The sequence below is a fragment of the Bubalus bubalis genome, chromosome 12 (genome assembly GCF_019923935.1).
Source record: "Bubalus bubalis isolate 160015118507 breed Murrah chromosome 12, NDDB_SH_1, whole genome shotgun sequence".
In the NCBI taxonomy this organism is placed as follows: Eukaryota; Metazoa; Chordata; class Mammalia; order Artiodactyla; family Bovidae; genus Bubalus; species Bubalus bubalis.
In genome coordinates, this window is record NC_059168.1 from 36,065,586 (window position 1) to 36,084,777 (window position 19,192).

The 19,192-nt window shown below is 39.3% G+C and overlaps 1 protein-coding gene across 1 annotated transcript in view; it reads right to left on the minus strand.

Annotated features, from left to right (window-relative positions):
* Positions 1 to 2,215: 2,215 nt before the first annotated feature.
* PSME4 (proteasome activator subunit 4) overlaps positions 2,216 to 19,192 on the minus strand; it is a 99,397-nt gene continuing 82,420 nt past the window's right edge. Inside the window, exons 41-47 of the mRNA XM_006044748.4 lie at positions 18,723 to 18,808; positions 11,379 to 11,507; positions 10,169 to 10,324; positions 8,231 to 8,393; positions 4,995 to 5,128; positions 4,154 to 4,292; positions 2,216 to 3,738 (exon numbers count right to left, since the gene is read on the minus strand). Coding sequence (XP_006044810.2) covers positions 4,158 to 4,292; positions 4,995 to 5,128; positions 8,231 to 8,393; positions 10,169 to 10,324; positions 11,379 to 11,507; positions 18,723 to 18,808 — 803 coding nt within the window. The 3' untranslated portion in view covers positions 2,216 to 3,738; positions 4,154 to 4,157. The remainder of the gene's footprint in view (positions 3,739 to 4,153; positions 4,293 to 4,994; positions 5,129 to 8,230; positions 8,394 to 10,168; positions 10,325 to 11,378; positions 11,508 to 18,722; positions 18,809 to 19,192) is intronic.

Below are 19,192 nucleotides of genomic sequence, written 5' to 3' on the forward strand. Positions count from 1 at the left end.
GCTGGATAATTTATGAGGTAGATATTCTGTCCAGGAGTTGATTGTGTTATCAGAATTTACAAATAACTTCAAGGAAAATTTCCAATTCCCACAAAATAGTCTACTCCCCTACCACTTGCAGCAATTCTAATCTATGTTGTAATGGTGACCTCAGAGGCTAGAAATAATCGACCAAAAAACATCGTTTAGTATTTAGAGTGGAATTGCCATTCAAAGTGGAAACTAACCTAATGTTACACTCCTCTCCATATAAATTAGCTATTGCATAATTTCCAGCTCGTTTCCAGGCATGTGGCCATATGACAGAAGGATATTACAATAGGTCTTGGCGAGAATGCCACGAGTTACACTTATGGGAAAAATTATCTCATACTGGACACACACACATAGTCATAAGTTGTAAAAGATCAGACGGTCTAGAACAGAATCTGGAATCACCAGTTCCAAAACTAGTATCAACAAGACTAAAGCTACTATAATTATGTCTACAGAATGTACCAGCAGTGTGTCAAACTGGAAAGAACACTGGCTTCACAGTCAGAAAGTGGAAAATCTACAAATAAACAAACAGGGCTGACTAAAAATATGTTAAGATAGGGACAGACTATCAGTTTGCAGGGAAACTACCATTCTGGTACACACTGACAATGGAAACTGACACGTGCACTTTGAGGAAAGAACATCAGAGCCCTAAAAATGTTTAAATTCATGACCCACAAATCTCACTCCTTGGAATTTATCCTAAGGAAATACTTGAACATAAGAAAGTTTAAGCATGAAGGTATGAAAATGTTCACTGTGGTGTGATCTGCAGCAGAGAAAGCTGAAAACCTTGACGTTCAACTATGATGGAATACTCCAGTTACATTAATAGGACAGGTGGCCTTTGGCCACAAAAACAATTACAAAGACCACAGAAAGCTAATTTTTCCAGTAAGACAAAATACCTCACTGGTCTTTTCTGGCCACATTACTGATCATTCACAGTAAGAGAAGTAGGTAAATTTTCCTCCCAAATTTTGAAACACAACTTGCAAAGTCTTTCTTTTTTAAAGGATGCATTTGGAAACTAAAGACGATTTATTGGCTCTTACAACATTAAGAATGCAGGCTTTCTCTTCCCCTTACTTCTACCTACCACTCACCCCCACCCAAAACCAGCCTTAACTAAATCTTCCAGGCCCAATCAGCAGTTTGGTCTGCCTTCACACACCTTTCCCCAAAGTCTTAACACTCAGTTCAGTTCAGTCGCTCAGTCGTGTCATGTCCAACTCTTTGCAACCCCATGAATTGCAGCAGTCCAGGCCTCCCTGTCCAACGCTGGCCTTCCCTTAAAATGGTTCCTGCTGTCCTTCTCCATCCTTTTGAATGCAGCATATTTAGACAACAGTTGCCATTCATCCCTTTTCTCCCGCTCCTCCTTTTCATTCCTGAGGTCACTGACAGAACGTTTAGGAGGTAAGTAATTCCCAATATAAGCAGTTAAGGTATCCAAGTAATAAGCAACTGCTAAACCTGGTATTAGAATCACCGGGGGCATTTTAAAAACTCATTAAGGTACCTTGATTTTAGGTCTCGAACGGGCCTTCGGGGTCTTCACCAGTGGTTCTCAATCATGGCCACACAACTGAAGCACTGACGGAATTTTTAAAAAACACTGATACCGGAGTCCCAACCAGAAGAACTCTGATTGAGGGCCACAGTGGGTACCTAGTATGTTGTATTTTTAAAACTTCCCCACTTTAGGAATTTCACCTAAATACAGCTTAGCTAGGACGAAACTGAAGTGGTCAATATAACATAAAGCCTCACTGCTCAAAGTATGATTTCAGGACCAGGTATCAGTATCATAAGCTGGGAGTATGAACTGAAATTCACATTCCAGGCCCATCAATCTGAGAATCAATCACCCAGATAAGTGTTGTCGAACTTTCCATGCTGACAGCACTCATGTGCCTACTGAACAGGGTAACCACTAGCCCCGAGTGGCTAATGAACGTGTGAAATGTGGCTATTGAGACGGAGTAATTTTTAATTTAAATGTAAACAGTCACATGTGGCTACGAGCTACTGTAGCTGGGCAGGTCTGATCTAAATGATTCACTCTGGTCAGAGGGCATGAATTTATAGATCCAGATCTATGAATGCAAAAGGAATCCACAGTCATTGGCTCCAGAACTGTCTTCTCCTTGTAATGAAGACCAAAAACCAGGTGTTAAAAACAGTCCATTTATTGGGTTTTAAACTAGTTACACAATTGAAATAATCAGGTTGGCACTACTCTATACAGGGATTACGCCTGTGTATGCTGACACTTAAATACTGTACCAGGACCTCTGCTGTGCTTAGGCCTGTATCAAGTCACTCAGCAAGTAGATACTAAAAAATATACCGTAGTGTTCCTTTAAGGAAGACTGTACAGGGTGTGCTGCAAGATGACGTTCACCACCTTGTGAAGTACTTCAACCTAGAAGATACCTTGCATTCTATAAACTGGTCACAGGCAAACACGTGGTGTTCGCATTTAGAGATACACACAAAAAAGTTACATAAAAATTCAGACATTCTAAGGATAAATGAACTCAAACAAACCCACACCTCAGCTTTTGGAGCATGAAAAGATAAAGAAAATAATTTAAAAACACACAAAAAATGCCATTCAATTGGTACAAAAGCCAAAAGTCACTATAATAAAGAGCTACATGTGAATCTTTACAAGTTAATTACACAATGGTGTTTTGTAAGATTGCATCTGTACAAAGTCTTGCCAATGCTGTCTCTACAGTTTATACAGTCTTTTACATCTATGTAACATTTATTAAACAAGTCAATTAAATATTAAGACTTATTAGTCTCTCAACGATTCTGCAGGCCAAAAAAAAAAAAGGGCAGGGGGAGGGAGAAAAAGATTACAGAATTTCCGCAAACACAGCAGTCTTCCATTAGTAAAGTATAACAGTTTTCAAAGAGGGTCAAACAATATTTGTAAAGAATACAGGTAAAAATCATTCAGTCAGGGTTTTTATTGTTGTTGCTGTTTATTTTCAAAATCACACACTTGTATGCATACATAACAATCAATCAAAAATTTATTCACCAAACCCCTGGTTTTTCAGCAACTGCTCTTCTATTCAGCACCAAAAACTCCAGTCTGTGGGAGACACGTGGACACAGACTTCACTTCTGTGTCTTGGTCGAGCAATCCATCAGGTTCTTGGCTGAGTTCGAGACTTGCCCTCTTTTCTTTCCCTCTTCATGGCTCTCCAGGCCCAAGGCTCTCAACGCTTCAGATTTATGGCTCACAGCCCTACCACCATCTAAACTCAACAGCCATTTGCAAAGAATTCAAAATAATTTGAGATGAATGAAATGACAGGACCTGTATTACAGATGGGCATTCTCCATTCCAAGTAAATGGTTTCATAATGAGTTCCTAGACTCTGTCTGGTCTTGTATGTCATGATCATACTGGGTAATTATTTCTAGTGAGACATTGTGGCTTTGTCAGATGCCTCAAAGAAAAAGTGATCAATATACTGGAAATACTTCCGGACAAGTTAGGAAATCAAATGGCAGCTGAGAATCTGTGGAACTCGTACTAATTAGACCAGACAAAGAAACCACCAAAACAATGAGAACTCAACAGTGGCAGTTTTTAAACCTGCAGAAAGCCACCACAGATGGTACCTGAGGATCTGGAATTTTTGATGAAAAGAGCTCGAAGTGAGGACTACTCATCTGTATCAAGGAGGAAAAAGGGGGGGAAAAAGCTTCAGTTAGACAACAGAATATCCAACTCAAAGAGGCAAATAAATGAAATCTTTTTTCATCCTATTTCAATAGAAAGGCTTCTGGGTCCTACCTCTATAATACAGAATGGATAACAAATACTTAAGAACCGAGATGAAATATTTTCACAACTGTAGAACCCAGAATCCCTAGGACAACCCAAAATGGCCAGGCCCCACTCAGAGGCAATTATGAGTAAGAGCTCTTTTCTTCTATTTAACCATAAGCCCGTAAAAGCGGTCACATCAATTCTCTGCTTAATACCTAAAGCAGAGAAAAAAAAAAGTATAAAATTCTCCGGGAACTTCCACTGGGTCACAGCAAAAGTCGTGAAAACAGACTTCTGTATACTTCGCTGCCTCACCTTTCTATGCATAATAGCAGGGTGACACAAGGAGATCGGTGAGAACGAGCAGCTGGTCGTCAGTGAATTGCTGTTTGTGTTCTTGCCAGTTGTCATGGTGTGTCCTTCGGAAATTGGATAATGTCTTCTTTACAGTCATCTGTAGGATAAGCAACCCACATACATTTCACTTTAACCTCTCCAGGGTTATGTTCAGGAGACCTTTAAGTAACAATCCTTCGGGACTTCAGATCTTACACTTCACCAAGCGCTACACAACCAATAAACCAAACTTACCTCAAAAAGCCACCACAATTATTTCTTTAGAATTGGTACTAGCTTCACTTTAGGACAAATGATTAGAACTCATACCACATTGTTAAATCAGTTTCAATATATAGTTAATATATACTTAGTCAAAGTGAAAAGAACAAAGTTATTGGTCTTCCAAGTTGTTTAATGTAGGAACACAGGCGTTCAGTAAATAATACCATCACATTTTCCTGTTTAACATTAGCCTTTGGTTAGATACTTCCTAGGTATAAAATGCAAGCGAAACAGAAGTATAAAATTTAAATATCCTGACAACACTGGCAATACACTTTGCTTCCACTGGACTGGGAAGGACACAAGACATGGTAATTTTCTTGCTAACAAAAGATCTCAAATATAGAAAACAGTGGGGTCTCTGCAAGACTTTAGAAACTACTGATGAGCAGACTTGGCTCTGGCAGAGGCAGTAGTAGTAACCTTATCGAAGATGACGGCCCAGAGTATATAGAAAATTATTAGTCTAAATGGTTTCTTAGAAAATTATCACTGTTAATATATGTGCAAAGAAACCAACAAAGGAGACTTTTACCTCGATTGGCTGAGGGTCATTCAGATGTGCACTGAGATTCATAAGGAGCTGGGGCATCCAGGTGGGAACATCGTAAGGACTAGAAAGAACACACGCACCCAGTCCCAGCACCCCAGCATGGCGTTTCACCAACTCTGCAAAGAAAAAAGCATTTATATAAACAGATATGTACAGGACTCTATTGTACTTGCTACAGTGAGATAAAATTAGTTTTCAATTATGCTAGCTGTTTCCAATGTGTGAATTTCTGCCTTTAAATGACCCTGGATATGCACACGTTATCAAAAACATGCTTTTAAGCCTAAACTAAAACATCCTGCATCCTATATTTTATAGGCTCTCTATTCTTTCTTTTCAGTGATACAAGTTAAAGTGCTTTCAAATTCTCAGTACAGACCTAAAAATACTTTGGTACTTAATTATTAAAAACAAAGTGTTCAACTTAAAAAAAACTAGAATTTATTGTATGCTGGTATTTTATTTGGACAGAGGAGTCTGGTGGAATACAGTCCATGGGGTCACTAAGAGTCAGACACAACTGAGCGACTAACACTTTCACTGTTATGTTATCGGAAATTCCCATTAGGTAACTATATGACATAATTAAAACCCTGCTAGACAAAGAGAACAGACTTGTGTTTTTGGGGAGAGGGAGAAGATTGGATTTTGGGATTACCAAAGGGAAACAACTGAACACAGGACAGATAAACACTAGGGTCTCCCTGTACAGAGTGGGGAACTATATTCAACATCCAATGACAAACCATAATGAAAAAGAATATGAAGAAAAAATATATACAACTGAGTAATGGGATTCCAGTTGAGCTATTTCAAATCCTAAAAGAGGATGCTGCCAGCAAATTTGGAAAACTCAGCAGTGGCCACAGGACTGAAAAAGGTCAGTTTTCATTCCAATCCCAAAGAAAGGTAATGCCAAAGAATGCTCAAACTACCGCACAATTGCACTCATCTCACACGCTAGTAAAGTAATGCTCAAAATTCTCTAAGCCAGGCTTCAGCAATATGTGAACCGTGAACTTCCTGATGTTCAAGCTGCTTTTAGAAAAGGCAGAGGAACCAGAGATCAAATTGCCAACATCCACTGGATCCTCAAAAAAGCAAGAGTGTTCCAGAAAAACATCTATTTCTGCTTTATTGACTATGCCAAAGCCTTTGACTGTGTGGATCACAATAAACTGTGGGAAATTCTGAAAGAGATGGGAATACCAGACCACCTGACCTGCCTCTTGAGAAACCTGAATGTAGGTCAGGAAGCAACAGTTAGAACTGCACATGGAACAACAGATTGGTTCCAAATAGGAAAAGGAGTATGTCAAGGCTGTATATTGTCACCCTGCTTATTTAACTTATATGCAGAGTACATCATGAGAAATGCTGGACTGGATAAAGCACAAGCTGGAACCAAGATTGCAGAGAGAAATATCAATAACCTCAGCTATGCAGATGACACCACCCTTATGGCAGAAAGGAAAGAACTAAAGAGCCTCTTGATGAAAGTGAAAGAGGAGAGTGAAAAAGTTGGCTTAAAGCTCAACATTCAGAAAACTAAGATCATGGCATCCGGTCCCACCGCTCCATGGCAAATAGATGAGGAAACAGTGGAAACAGTGTCAGACTTTATTTTTTGGGGCTCCAAAATCACTGCAGATGGTGACTGCAGCCATGAAATTAAGACACTTATTCCTTGGAAGGAAAGTTATGACCAACCTAGACAGCACATTAAAAAGCAGAGACGTTACTTTGCCAACAAAGGTCTGTCTAGTCAATGCTATGGGTTTTCCAGTAGTCATGTATGGATGTGAGAGCTGGACTATGAAGAAAGCTGAGAGCCAAAGAACTGATGCTTTTGAACTGTGGTGTTGGAGAAGACTCTTGAGAGTCCCTTGGACTGCAAGGAGATCCAACTAGTCCATCCGAAAGGAAATTAGTCCTAAGTGTTCATTGGAAAGACTGATGTTGAAGCAGAAACTCTAATACTTTGGCCACCTGATGCGAAGAGCTGACTCATTTGAAAAGATCCTGATGCTAGAAAAGATTGAAGGCAGGAGGAAAAGGGAACAACAGAGGATGAGATGGTTAGATGGCATCACCAACTCAATGGACAAGAGTGTGGGTAAACTCTGGGAGTTGGTGATAGACAGGGAGGCCTGGTGTGCTGCAGTCCATGGGGTCTCAGAGTTGGACACAAATGAGCGACTGAACTGAACTGAGTTACTTTGCTGTATAGAAGAAATTAACACAACATTCTAAATTAACTATACTTCAATAACATAGATCAGATGCTTTTTGGCTATGACATTTAAATTTCTCTTTAAACATGACATAGTCAATCAGATCTCACTGTCTTGTTTACCTTGATGCTCAATTAGAGTGCAAGCTTCTATAGAATGAGTCTTCTCACCCTCTCACCAAATGCCTAGTGAAGTAATGATATTCCCCTCTCCAAATGAAAGCAAGAATTGTTTTGTCTACTTAGTTTCTTCTCTCAGTGTGTGTGTGCTAAGTTGCTTCCGTTGTGTCCAACTCTTTGAGACCTTATGGACAGTAGCCCACCAGGCTCCTCTGTCCATGGGCCTCTTCAAACAAGAATAATGGAGTGGGTTGCCATGCCCTCCTCCAAGGATCTTCCTGACCCAGGAATTGAACCCGTGTCTCTTATGTCTCCTTCACTGGCAGATGGATTCTTTGCCACTAGCACCACACATAAGTTGTAAATTCTAAAAACAAATATTTTAACCCTCAAAAATAACTAATTCTGGATACCTCTCTTTATAAAGCAATTTCAGGTGAGTGGGTACAGACTTGATTTACTCTAATAGCTGTATGCAGCAATGTACACATTCCTTGGTACCTTTCTCAATTTTAGCCTTTATATCCCAGGTCTTCCCTTCTATATATGCAAAGCTCAACAGCAGCTATTCCTGGTACCTAGCATGCTGCTAAGTCGCTTCAGTCGTGTCCGACTCTGTGCGACCCCAGAGACGGCAGCCCACCAGGCTCCCCATCCCTGGGATTCTCCAGGCAAGAACACTGGAGTGGGTTGCCATTTCCATCTCAATGCATGAAAGTGAAAAGTGAAAATGAAGTCGCTCAGTTGTGTCCGACTCTAGTGACCCCATGGACTGCAGCCCACCAGGCTCCTACAAGCATCCAATAAATATTTGTTGAGCAAGCCCGGTTACTTCCCAAACGGTATTTTCTACCAGTATTGTTACCTGCAGAAGGAATCGTATCTCCTACAAAACCAGGGTCACGCTTCCTTTTCTTCGGTAGTTTTGTTTTGCAAAGTTGCTCAAAATGAATCTGCATAGGACTGTCCATGGTAAGGAAGTTACACTGTAACAGACCACTTAAGGTGGTAGCAGCCATTTCTCTAACCTGTAGAGATAATCACTTCCATTAGACTTGAGATCCTAAGCCTGGGGAGGTAGGGAGGGTGGTGTGGGAACTGGGGTGGGGACTTGCCCTGATATTTGTATTCAAACTGTGTAAATGCTCTTTTGCAGTTTCTTAATGGAGAATCCATCAGGCTCTTAAAGGGTCCTGGCCTCAAAACAGATGAGTCACAACACTAGGCTTACAGAAAGTAAACGCTTACCCACGCTATAAAAAATTTTCCATACATTCTTTCCCCACTGACTGAGTTTTTCTTATCTGGAGTTTAACTGTAAAAGCAGTGCCAGAGCCTGACATTAAAATCAAACTTTCCTAGACTCTACATCTCTTGAAACAACTGCCATTGTTATTTTCATTGGTAATAAAGACACAGGATAATTTCTATAATTGGCATACACAGTAGAAATTTATATCTGTTTTAATTCTTACAAACTTCATAGGCTGTTTTAAGACTATAAATGCAGTCTATAGAAATACTAATAGTTTTTTCAAATTGAAGTGGGAACTCAAGTTTTGGGAAGACAAAAAAAAGCTGTAAAAAGTTACACACATCACAATAGTTTCTCCTAAACAGTTGTAAGGCAGTAATAATTTGAAAAAATGCTTTGCCACTTATTCCTTCAAAACATTTTTTCTTCAATTTTTCAGTGTGATAGTTTGGGGGTACTTAACATATTCTTTGCTATTTTCATTATAATATATGAAATACATTATAAAAGTTTTTATTATTTCATACTTGGTTGCATAGAGTAACAGCTAAGTTTAAGCCTACCACATGGAATAAAACACAAAAATAATCTATAAAAGTGTTCTAAAACAAGATCCAGAAAACAGTCCATTTTGCTATAATATCTAAAGGTAGGAAACACTGTCCTTGGAGATTTCCACCTTTCCATTTCTATTCTTTAATGGAAAAAAAAAAGAAAAAAAAAACCTCTCTAAAACAATTTACAGAGAGCTGCAAATATTTTAACTGGAGCTTGTCAGAGTTACGGCTACGGTGTGAGTACTCAGTAACTAGACACATCTGCTCCGAAGGACACAAGCAAGCTGGAATGCAAAATTAATAGGTTTCCAGTCCCAGTTTCCTATAGATACAAATGTATTTTCAGTGCTCTCAAATAAAATATATATAATCACTGGGAATGCTCCACTATATGGAAAACCCATAAAGTCCACAAAATAAAATAAACAAAAACTTCACAAAACTTTCAATTACTTTTTCTTAACCTAAGGCCAATTTAGAAAGTTACGTCTTATTCCATAATTATCACATCATGCTTTTCTTGCATTAGGCTGATGTGAACTAACATGGTCTTTTTGTACAAATATTAATGTTTCCTTAGCAAAAGCTGACTTCGATTTCTCTACCAAGGAAAATAAACAGGGATAACAATCTTTCCTTAAATCTACTGAATAACAGCACCTATGTGTAGATTTTCATTCTCTTGAAACTGCTCTCATACACATACCCATTAGCCCTTTAAAAATCAGTAAAATAAGTAGAGTGTTATCATTTGCAATTTCATAGATAAGAAGACTTTGGTTCATCAATGTTATCTGCCCAACTGCAAAGAGAAGCCAGAACAAGAATGTGTCCAGTGTTTGTTTACACTTGGGGTATCAAAACTAATTACACAGGGCTATGTTAAAATTAGAGTTACTTTACATATTAGTGTGTAAATACTCTTTTAGAGGCACCAAAATGCTTTCTTTAAATTTATTCAAATTTCAGTTTGCCATAACTTAAATTTTACCTCTAGCTGTTCATCCTCCAAAAGACTTATAACCAGCCACCTGATGTCTTTAACTGCATCTTCATTGTTTAGGAAAATAAAGAGGTTATAAAATACCATGGTCTGGAGGTAGGTCAGCACTGTGTATCTAGCATGCCAAGAACTGCTTCTTGCTGTCTGTGAATGAGAAATTAGTAGAAATGACCAGAACATGAGATGACAGTGGCATTATCCACAAATAATAGAAATTTCCAATGTAACTCTACTTTTACATGTACAGCCAGAGCAAGCTCATCTTGTATTTCCTTCTAAACAAAAGGGCACACAAGCTGTGTCAGCTGAAGTTACGTATTCTGAATGTACGAATGAGAGTGAAAGGAAAGGAACACATGGATGAAAGTCAATTTTAGAAGTGTTATTTATAATTAATGACTTAACTCCTCCAAGGGTTGCATATTATTGTATTTTACTTTTGATAGTAGTAAGTAGGGTAGTTAAAGCAAACAAAATGGAGAACTATTATAGTCTACTGCATAAAAAAATACCATTTGAGGCTATTAAAAAATATCTTTCAGCTGTAATCAAACTTAAAAATCTGAAAACTGAGGGAAAGTGTCCATTTTCTATATAACACACATATAACTGGGTAAAGCTGAGCACAGAGTACACTAAAAATGCAGCTGTGGGACTTCTGTGGTGGTTAAGACTCTGAGCTTCCACTGCCAGGGGTGCAGGTTTGATCCCTGGCTGGGGAACTAAGATCCCACAGATTCCACATGCCATGCAGTGTGGCAAAAAAAAAAAAAAATTTAAATTTAAAAAAATAAATAAATAAAAATGCCAGAAAATAGACACTCACTTAGGTCTTTTTACCACAGATCAGAAAACAGAAGTGAATAAAATAAAGGGGAAATGGTAAAAGAGAATGCTCACCCCCACCCCAATAAGCACTTTGTATCCAAGGTGTCCCAAGAATTAGCTCTTTATGTATACAGAAAACATGGGGGTTGAGTGACCTGCACAAAGTCACAGACGTTGGTGGCAAAGCCATGTACAGATTCTAAATCTGTTTCTTTGGCCGACATAAGTCTCCTCTCATGCTAAAAGAAGATTCACAATGAATGCAAATAGCAGGTATTGTGTGGGTGTATCACAGGTGACTTTGTGAAATTCTTAGAATGGTAAACCAAAATCCTAACCAAAGATATAAGTTTCTGATATATACTCTTACTTGATTTAGCACCTGAAGTACCAAAGGCACTTGATGAGGGTAAAGCAACCCCTGAGACATTAGTGATAAACATAACTTTGCATCTCTTTTCAGTTCATCATAGCTATTGTCATTTTCCACTGGGGCAATCTAGAGAACAACAAGAACAAAACAAAACAAAGACATAAATTAAAAAACAGCCAGTAAGTACAAAGGCATCCTTACATGAAAGAAATCACATTTTTAACAACTTCTACGGAAAAAACAAACATATACAAAACTAAAGAACAGTTTAATGAATTCCCATGAATCAACCAATTCTTCAACAATGACAAATTCATGGCTATTCCTTTCATTTTTTGCTCCCCTATTGTTCCCCCTCCCTCAATTATTTGAAACAAATACCAAACATATTTCATCCATAAGTATTTTATTTTTATCACTGAAAGACAAAGTCTCTTATTTAAAAAACATGTCATGAAATTATACATAAACACTCATTACAGCTAAAATATGTTCAGTAGTGCTCAAATTTCTCCAAGTATTTCATACATGTTATCACCATTACTTTGGGGGAATCTGGTTCAACATAATAACCATACAACACTGCATTTGGAATGTCTCTTAATATTTAAGAAGAATCTATAAATTTCCTCTACCTGCTTTCAAAATTCCTTTCTTTTAAAACAAGGGGGATGGGGTAGGTCCTTTGTTTTTACAGTCTCCCTTATTATGACCTCCCTTTCCTGACTACATTCCTTTGCGGCATCCACTGGCTCTAGTTTGTCCTGTAAAGAAGCCATTAGATCCAGAGGTCTGATTTTATTCAAGTCTGACTGGGCACAATATAAGTATTAATAGTATTGTGTATTTCCTTCACTTACATCCAGTTTTCTCTTTTTGCGATCAACTATTATAAAAACATAAGTTTCCAAAATAGTGACACTCATTCCTTTTTCGTTGTTGCCTAGAATGCTTTATGGGCTTCTCTGGTGACTAGTGGTAAAGAATTCACCTGCTGATGCAGGAAACATGCGTTCAATCCCTGGATCAGGGAGATCGGAGATCCCCGGGAGAAGGAAACGGCTACCCACTCCAAGATTCTGCCTGGGAAATTCCATGGTCAAAGGAGCCTGGCGGGCTACAGTCCATGGGGTTGCAAAAGAATTGGACATGACTTGGCAACTAAACAACAGTGGAATGTTTTATACAAAAACCTCTTTCTTATTCAGAATGATTTCCCTAACCTCCAGATGTGAAAAATGGAACAATTTTTTAAAGTATCATTAAGAACCAATGCATTTCAACAAATTTGATGGTTTTAACCCACTGTGGTTACTCTTTTTTATAGAGCTCAAACTGGCTCCAAGTCCTTTAAAAACTACAGCATCCTTGGTTTCTGGTATGACAAGATGACCTAGGTTTATTCTGTACATTTCTCGGTTCAAACCATATTTTTTAAAGAGAAAGAGATCATGTATTAGCACACTTTTTCTTCTGAGTATCTTAATCTTGAAGAGAAAGATGCAAGGAGACAGCACCCTGAAGAGACTATGAGATGCTGTTACCCAGGTCTTCAGAGCTGCTGTGGTTCCTACTCTGTTCTTAAGCTGTTACTTCCATTCTACGAACTATGCAGGTATCTCTGGGTAATTGAGCTAATTTACTAGTTTTGTTGGCACAGTCACTTAGTTTCTAATGCTTACAACCAAAATACAAAATAAGAACATAATGGTATAAAAAAGGAATGATCCTAATCTTTCTTTTGCATTATCATACAAATTTATTATTTTTAGTGTATCACAGATCAGATTCAACTGCCATTAAACTGTGCTAACCTGTAGAAAGTGCTGCTCCTTTAGATGGAAACACGTCCCCTTTCTCGCCCTGACCATTAGCATTTGAGCTCTTGATTATTCCAGGTTAAAGTTTGGTTAAAGACTTGTAACAGACATTTTACACTGTGCTCTCTAGGTCACAGGCACTATCTTATTTCCACCTCGTGAGGGATACTGCTATTATTCACACTACATAGAAGAAGATAACCTTAGATGTTCAGTAGCTTGTCTTAAGACCACCAAAAAACAGCGCCTGTCACAGAAAGGATTTTAAACTAGATCTCTATTCAAAGCCTGTGCTCTGTTAATTATTCTTGGTTAAAAATCCTCTTCTCTCATTCTGAAGCAAAATAGAGAATCTTAAAGTAGAGTACACAAACAACTGAAACTTGCACCTTGTATTTCCAAGGGTTATTTTGGGGAAGGGGGTATAAAACTGCTTTTCATGGGACAGGAAAAACAATAGTTCATTTAGAATCAAATAAATATCTCAAATGTGTCCAAAACAGAACTACTGATCTCATCTCCACTATTTCTGTGCTCCTCCTATAGTTTAGTCAACTGCATAGTCCTCTCTTTACCTTTATTCTGTACATCTCATCTGTCTACACAATAATGCTGTTCATCTGTGCTGTGAGACCTGCATAACCCGGACCCCTTTTACCACGAAGACCTAAAAGAGGTTCTCAACCTCAATATTTGTATACTGAGGTCAACTGTTAGGCCCATTACTAGCAAACTATGCAGTACAGCATTCTAGTGATTTACATTTTTTATAAATTTCAAGTGGATTGAAACCGTCCTATCAATCTCATTCTCATACACTATTTGCTTTCTGACTTTTTCTCTGAGTGAAGAAAGGGGGTGGAACTCCAGCTGGTCTAACATTCATTGCGTATTACCCACTAACGAAACTATAAGCTCATTCCATACCCACTGTGAAAGGCAGTGGAAAAAACTTTAAGCACCACTGCCCTAAAGACAAATCAAATCTACACCAAGGACTCACAAGTAACAAAGGCGTATATATACATATACTAATAGCCACCGTCCACTTTTATATAGAGAAGACCCCAAAGGTATTCTGGGCATCAGGCCCTACAGAGCACTTTAAAAAGTATTTTAGTAGTGAATCCTTTGAAAATTACCAGGAGTGTTATCTTTTGGAATCTCCTAAAGACAAAACACACTGTGGCAGATCAGAAGTTTAGCGTGTCATTTGCTTATAAATAGTAACAAGGGCCCTGGTTCTTAAACAGCAACAACTGGACTGACCAATAGCTGTCACATAGTGGTGATATTTGTACTAAGCCTTCCCAATCTGCAATAAGACTATACTTATCCACAACCAACCACAGCATCACTATCAACTATAATTCTGGAAACTACTACATTAATCTTAGTTTACCAGCTTCATTCACTGATTGGATGAATGATTAAAACCACCTCAGGTTGTATCTTGCAGCAAATAAAACTTCAATATGATCAATGGAGACAAGTTACTGTCTGCGAGTGTTTGTTAGAACCAACGATATACAGTGCCATTCAACATTATAAAATAAATACAATATGCATGCATGTTAAGTCACTTTAATCGTGTCCAACTCTTTGCGACCCCCATGGACTGTAGCCTGCCAAGCTCCTCTGTCCAAGGAATTCTCCAGGCAAGAGTACTGGAGTGGGCTGCATTCCTTTCTCCAGGGAATCTTCCTGACCCAGGGATTGAACCCTGGTCTCCCACATTGCAGGCAGGTTCTTTACCATCTGAGCCACCAGGGAAACCCAAATACAATATACTGAACATTTTGATTTTTGGATTTATTACACATTGAATTAAAAAGTCAGAAACAGTTATATTCAAAAATGCCACTGTAACTTTTTTTTAAGCAAGCAGTATTTTCCTAAACTATTATTACTTGCAAATTGGCTCTCAGTGAAACAATATTCTGTCTTTAGACTTTTCACATTAACTGTCAAAATCTTACTCTTACCTAATATTAAAAAGATAATTTCAACAAATATTTAACCACTCGATGGCACAGGAGCGGCAGCTGCGACGGCGCAGGAGTGGCCAAGAGGAGCTACCCCACGTCCAAGGTCGGGGCGGCAGCCAAGAGCACCTACCCCACGTCCAAGGTCGGGGCGGCAGCCAAGAGGACCTACCCCATATCCAAGGTAAGGAGCAGTGGCTGTGCTTTGCTGGAGCAGCCGTGAAGAGATACCCCATGTTCAGGTAAGAGAAACCCAAGTAAGATGGTAGGCACTGAGAGAGGGCATCAGAGGGCAGACAGACTGAAAACACGATCACAGAAAACTAGCCAATCTGATCACAGACCCACAGCCTTGTCTAACTCAATGAAACTAAGCCATGCCCTGTGGGGCCACCTAAGATAGACAGGTCATGGTGGAGAGGTCTGACAGAATGTGGTCCACTGGAGAAGGGAATGGCAACCCACTTCATATTCTTGCCTTGAGAATCTCATGAACAGTATGAAAAGGCAAAAAGACAGGACGCTGAAAGATGAACTCCCCAGGTCGGTAGCTGCCCAATATGCTACTGGAGATCAGTGGAGAAATAACTCCAGAAAGAATGAAGGGATGGAGCCAAAGCAAAAATAACACCCAGTTGTGGATGAGACTGGTGATAGAAGCAAGGTTCAATGCTGTAAACAGCAATATTGCATAGGAACCTGGAATGTCAGGTCCATGAATCAAGGCAAATTGGAAGTGGTCAAACAGGAGATGGCAAGAGTGAACATTGACATTCTAGGAATCAGCGAACCAAGATGGACTAGAATGGGTGAATTTAACTCAGATGACCATTATATCTACTACTGTGGGCAGGAATCCCTTAGAAGAAACGGAGTAGCCATCACAGTCAACAAAAGAGTCTGAAATGCAGTACTTGGATGCAACCTCAAAAACGACAGAATGACCTCTGTTCATTTCCAAGGCAAACCATTCAATATCACGGTAATCCAAGTCTAAGCCTCTACCAGTAACGCTGAAGAAGCTGAACGGTTCTATGAAGACCTATAAGACCTTCTAGAATACCCAAAAAAAGATGTCCTTTTCATTAGAGGGGACTGGAACACAAAAGTAAGAAGTCAAGAAGCTACTGGAGTAACAGGCAAATATGGCCTTGGAGTACAAAATGAAGCAGGGCAAAGGCTAATAGAGTTCTGCCAAGAGAATGCACTGGTCATAGGAAACACCCTCTTCCAACAACACAAGAGAAGACTCTACACATGGACATCACCAGATGGTCAACACCAAAATCAGATTGATTATATTCTTTGCAGCCAAAGATGGAGAAGCTCTATACAGTCAGCAAAAACAAGACCGGGAGCTGACTGTGGCTCAGATCATGAACTCCTTATTGCCAAATTCAGACTCAAATTGAAGAAAGTGGGGAAAACTACCAGACCATTCAGGTATGACCTAAATCAAATCCCTTATGATTATACAGTGGAAGTGAGAAATAGATTTAAGGGACTAGATCTGATAGACAGAGTGCCTGATGAACTATGAATGGAGGTTCGAGACACTGTACAGTAGACAGGAATCAAGACCATCCCCAAGATATACCCATTTGAATGCAGAGTTCCAAAGAATAGCAAAGAGAGATAAGAAAGCCTCCCTCAGTGATCAATGCAAAGAAATAGAGGAAAACAATAGAATGGGAAAGACTAGAGATCTCTTCAAGAAAATTGGAGATACCAAGGGAACATTTTATGCAAAGATGGACTCAATAAAGGACAGAAATGGTATGGACCTAACAGAAGCAGAAGATATTAAGAAGAGGTGGCAAGAATACACAGAAGAACTATACAAAAAAGATCTTCACGACCCAGATAATCACGATGGTGTCATCACTCACACTCACCTAGAGCCAGACATCCTGGAATGTGAAGTGGACGTTAGGAAGCATCACTATGAACAAAGCTAGTGGAGGTAATGGAATTCCAGTTGAGCTATTTCAAATCCTGAAAGATGATCCTATGAAACTGTTGCACTCAATATGCCAGCAAATTTGGAAAACTCAGCAGTGGCCACAGGACTGGAAAAAGTCAGTTTTCATTCCAATCCCAAAGAGAGGCAATGCCAAAGAATGCTCAAACTACCTCACAATTGCACTCATCTCACATGCTAGTAAAGTAATGCTCAAAATTCTCTAAGCCAGGCTTCAGCAATATGTGAACCGTGAACTTCCAGATGTTCAAGCTGGTTTTAGAAAAGGCAGAGGAACCAGAGATCAAACTGCCAACATCCACTGGATCATGGAAAAAGCAAGAGAGTTCCAGAAAAACATCTATTTCTGCTTTACTGACTATGCCAAAGCCTTTGACTGTGTGGATAAACTGTGGGAAATTCTGAAAGAGATGGGAATCCCAGACCACCTGACCTGCCTCTTGAGAAACCTGTATGCAGGTCAGGAAGCAACAGTTACTGGACATGGAACAACAGACTGGTTCCAAATAGGAAAGGGAGTACATCAAGGCTGTATATTGTCACCTGGCCTATTTAACTTATATGCAGAGTTCATCATGAGACATGCTGGGCTGGAGGAAGCACAAACTGGAATCAAGATTGCTGGGAGAAATATCAATAACCTCAGATATACAGATGACACCACCCTTATGGCAGAAAGGAAAGAACTAAAGAGCCTCTTGATGAAAGTGAAAGAGGAGAGTGAAAAAGTTGGCTTAAAGCTCAACATTCAGAAAACTAAGATCATGGCATCTGGTCCCACCGCTCCATGGCAAATAGATGAGGAAACAGTGGAAACAGTGTCAGACTTAATTTTTTGGGGCTCCAAAATCACTGCAGATGGTGACTGCAGCCATGAAATTAAGACACTTATTCCTTGGAAGGAAAGTTATGACCAACCTAGACAGCACATTAAAAAGCAGAGACGTTACTTTGCCAACAAAGGTCCGTCTAGTCAATGCTATGGGTTTTCCAGTAGTCATGTATGGATGTGAGAGCTGGACTATGAAGAAAGCTGAGAGCCAAAGAACTGATGCTTTTGAACTGTGGTGTTGGAAAAGACTCTTGAGAGTCCCCTGGACTGCAAGGAGATCCAACCAGTCCATCCTAAAGGAGATCAGACCTGGCTGTTTATTGGAAGGACTGGTGTTGAAGCTGAAGCTCCAATACTTTGGCCACCTGATGAAGCGCTGACTCATTTGAAAAGACCCTGATGCTGGGAAAGATTGAGGGCAGGAGGAGAAGGGGACGACAGAGGATGAGACTGTTAGATGGCATCACCAACTCAATGGACATGGATTTAGGTGGACTCCGGGAGTTGGTGATGGACAGGGAGGCTTGGTGTGCTGCGGTTCATGGGGTCGCAAAGAGTCGGAAATGACTGAATGATTGAACTGATCACCTAATGATTTTCCTGTGATGACTTTTTTTAGAGATGTACACAAATCATACAGCCCGAAAACTTATAAACCCTCTGATAATAATTTCTTTTGAAGGTCAAAAGGGGATGCAGCTTTAAGTTCAGACATAAACTTACCTTAAAGAACAAAGGCAGAAGCTGAAGTTGTTCTGCAACTGCTGTAGAGAATGATCTTCCTGCACTTGCCATCAGCCATTTCAAAACTTATGGAAAGAAAAACAAAGAGTCAGTCTTCACTACTGAGTTCGAGACTACATAAGGTAGAATAATTCTATGATATAGTGCAACCCAGACAACCACTCTGAGAGCTCTTCAATGTAAAGAAAGAGATCATCTGTGTTACTTCACAGATTTGATCAGCAGTGTGACAGGATCCTTAACAAAGGTTATCAACCAATCCAGGGAACTGAAATCACTTTCAAAAGAATCAATCGGCTAACTATTGATAACTATTTATCTACAAACAACCACATGAAGTACAGATGAAAACCAGCCTTCAAACATCCTCACAAAGCAAAAATGATAATGAAATTAGTTGTTTACACTCCTAGTAATGATCTACAACTCAAAAACAACAAAACAACCTA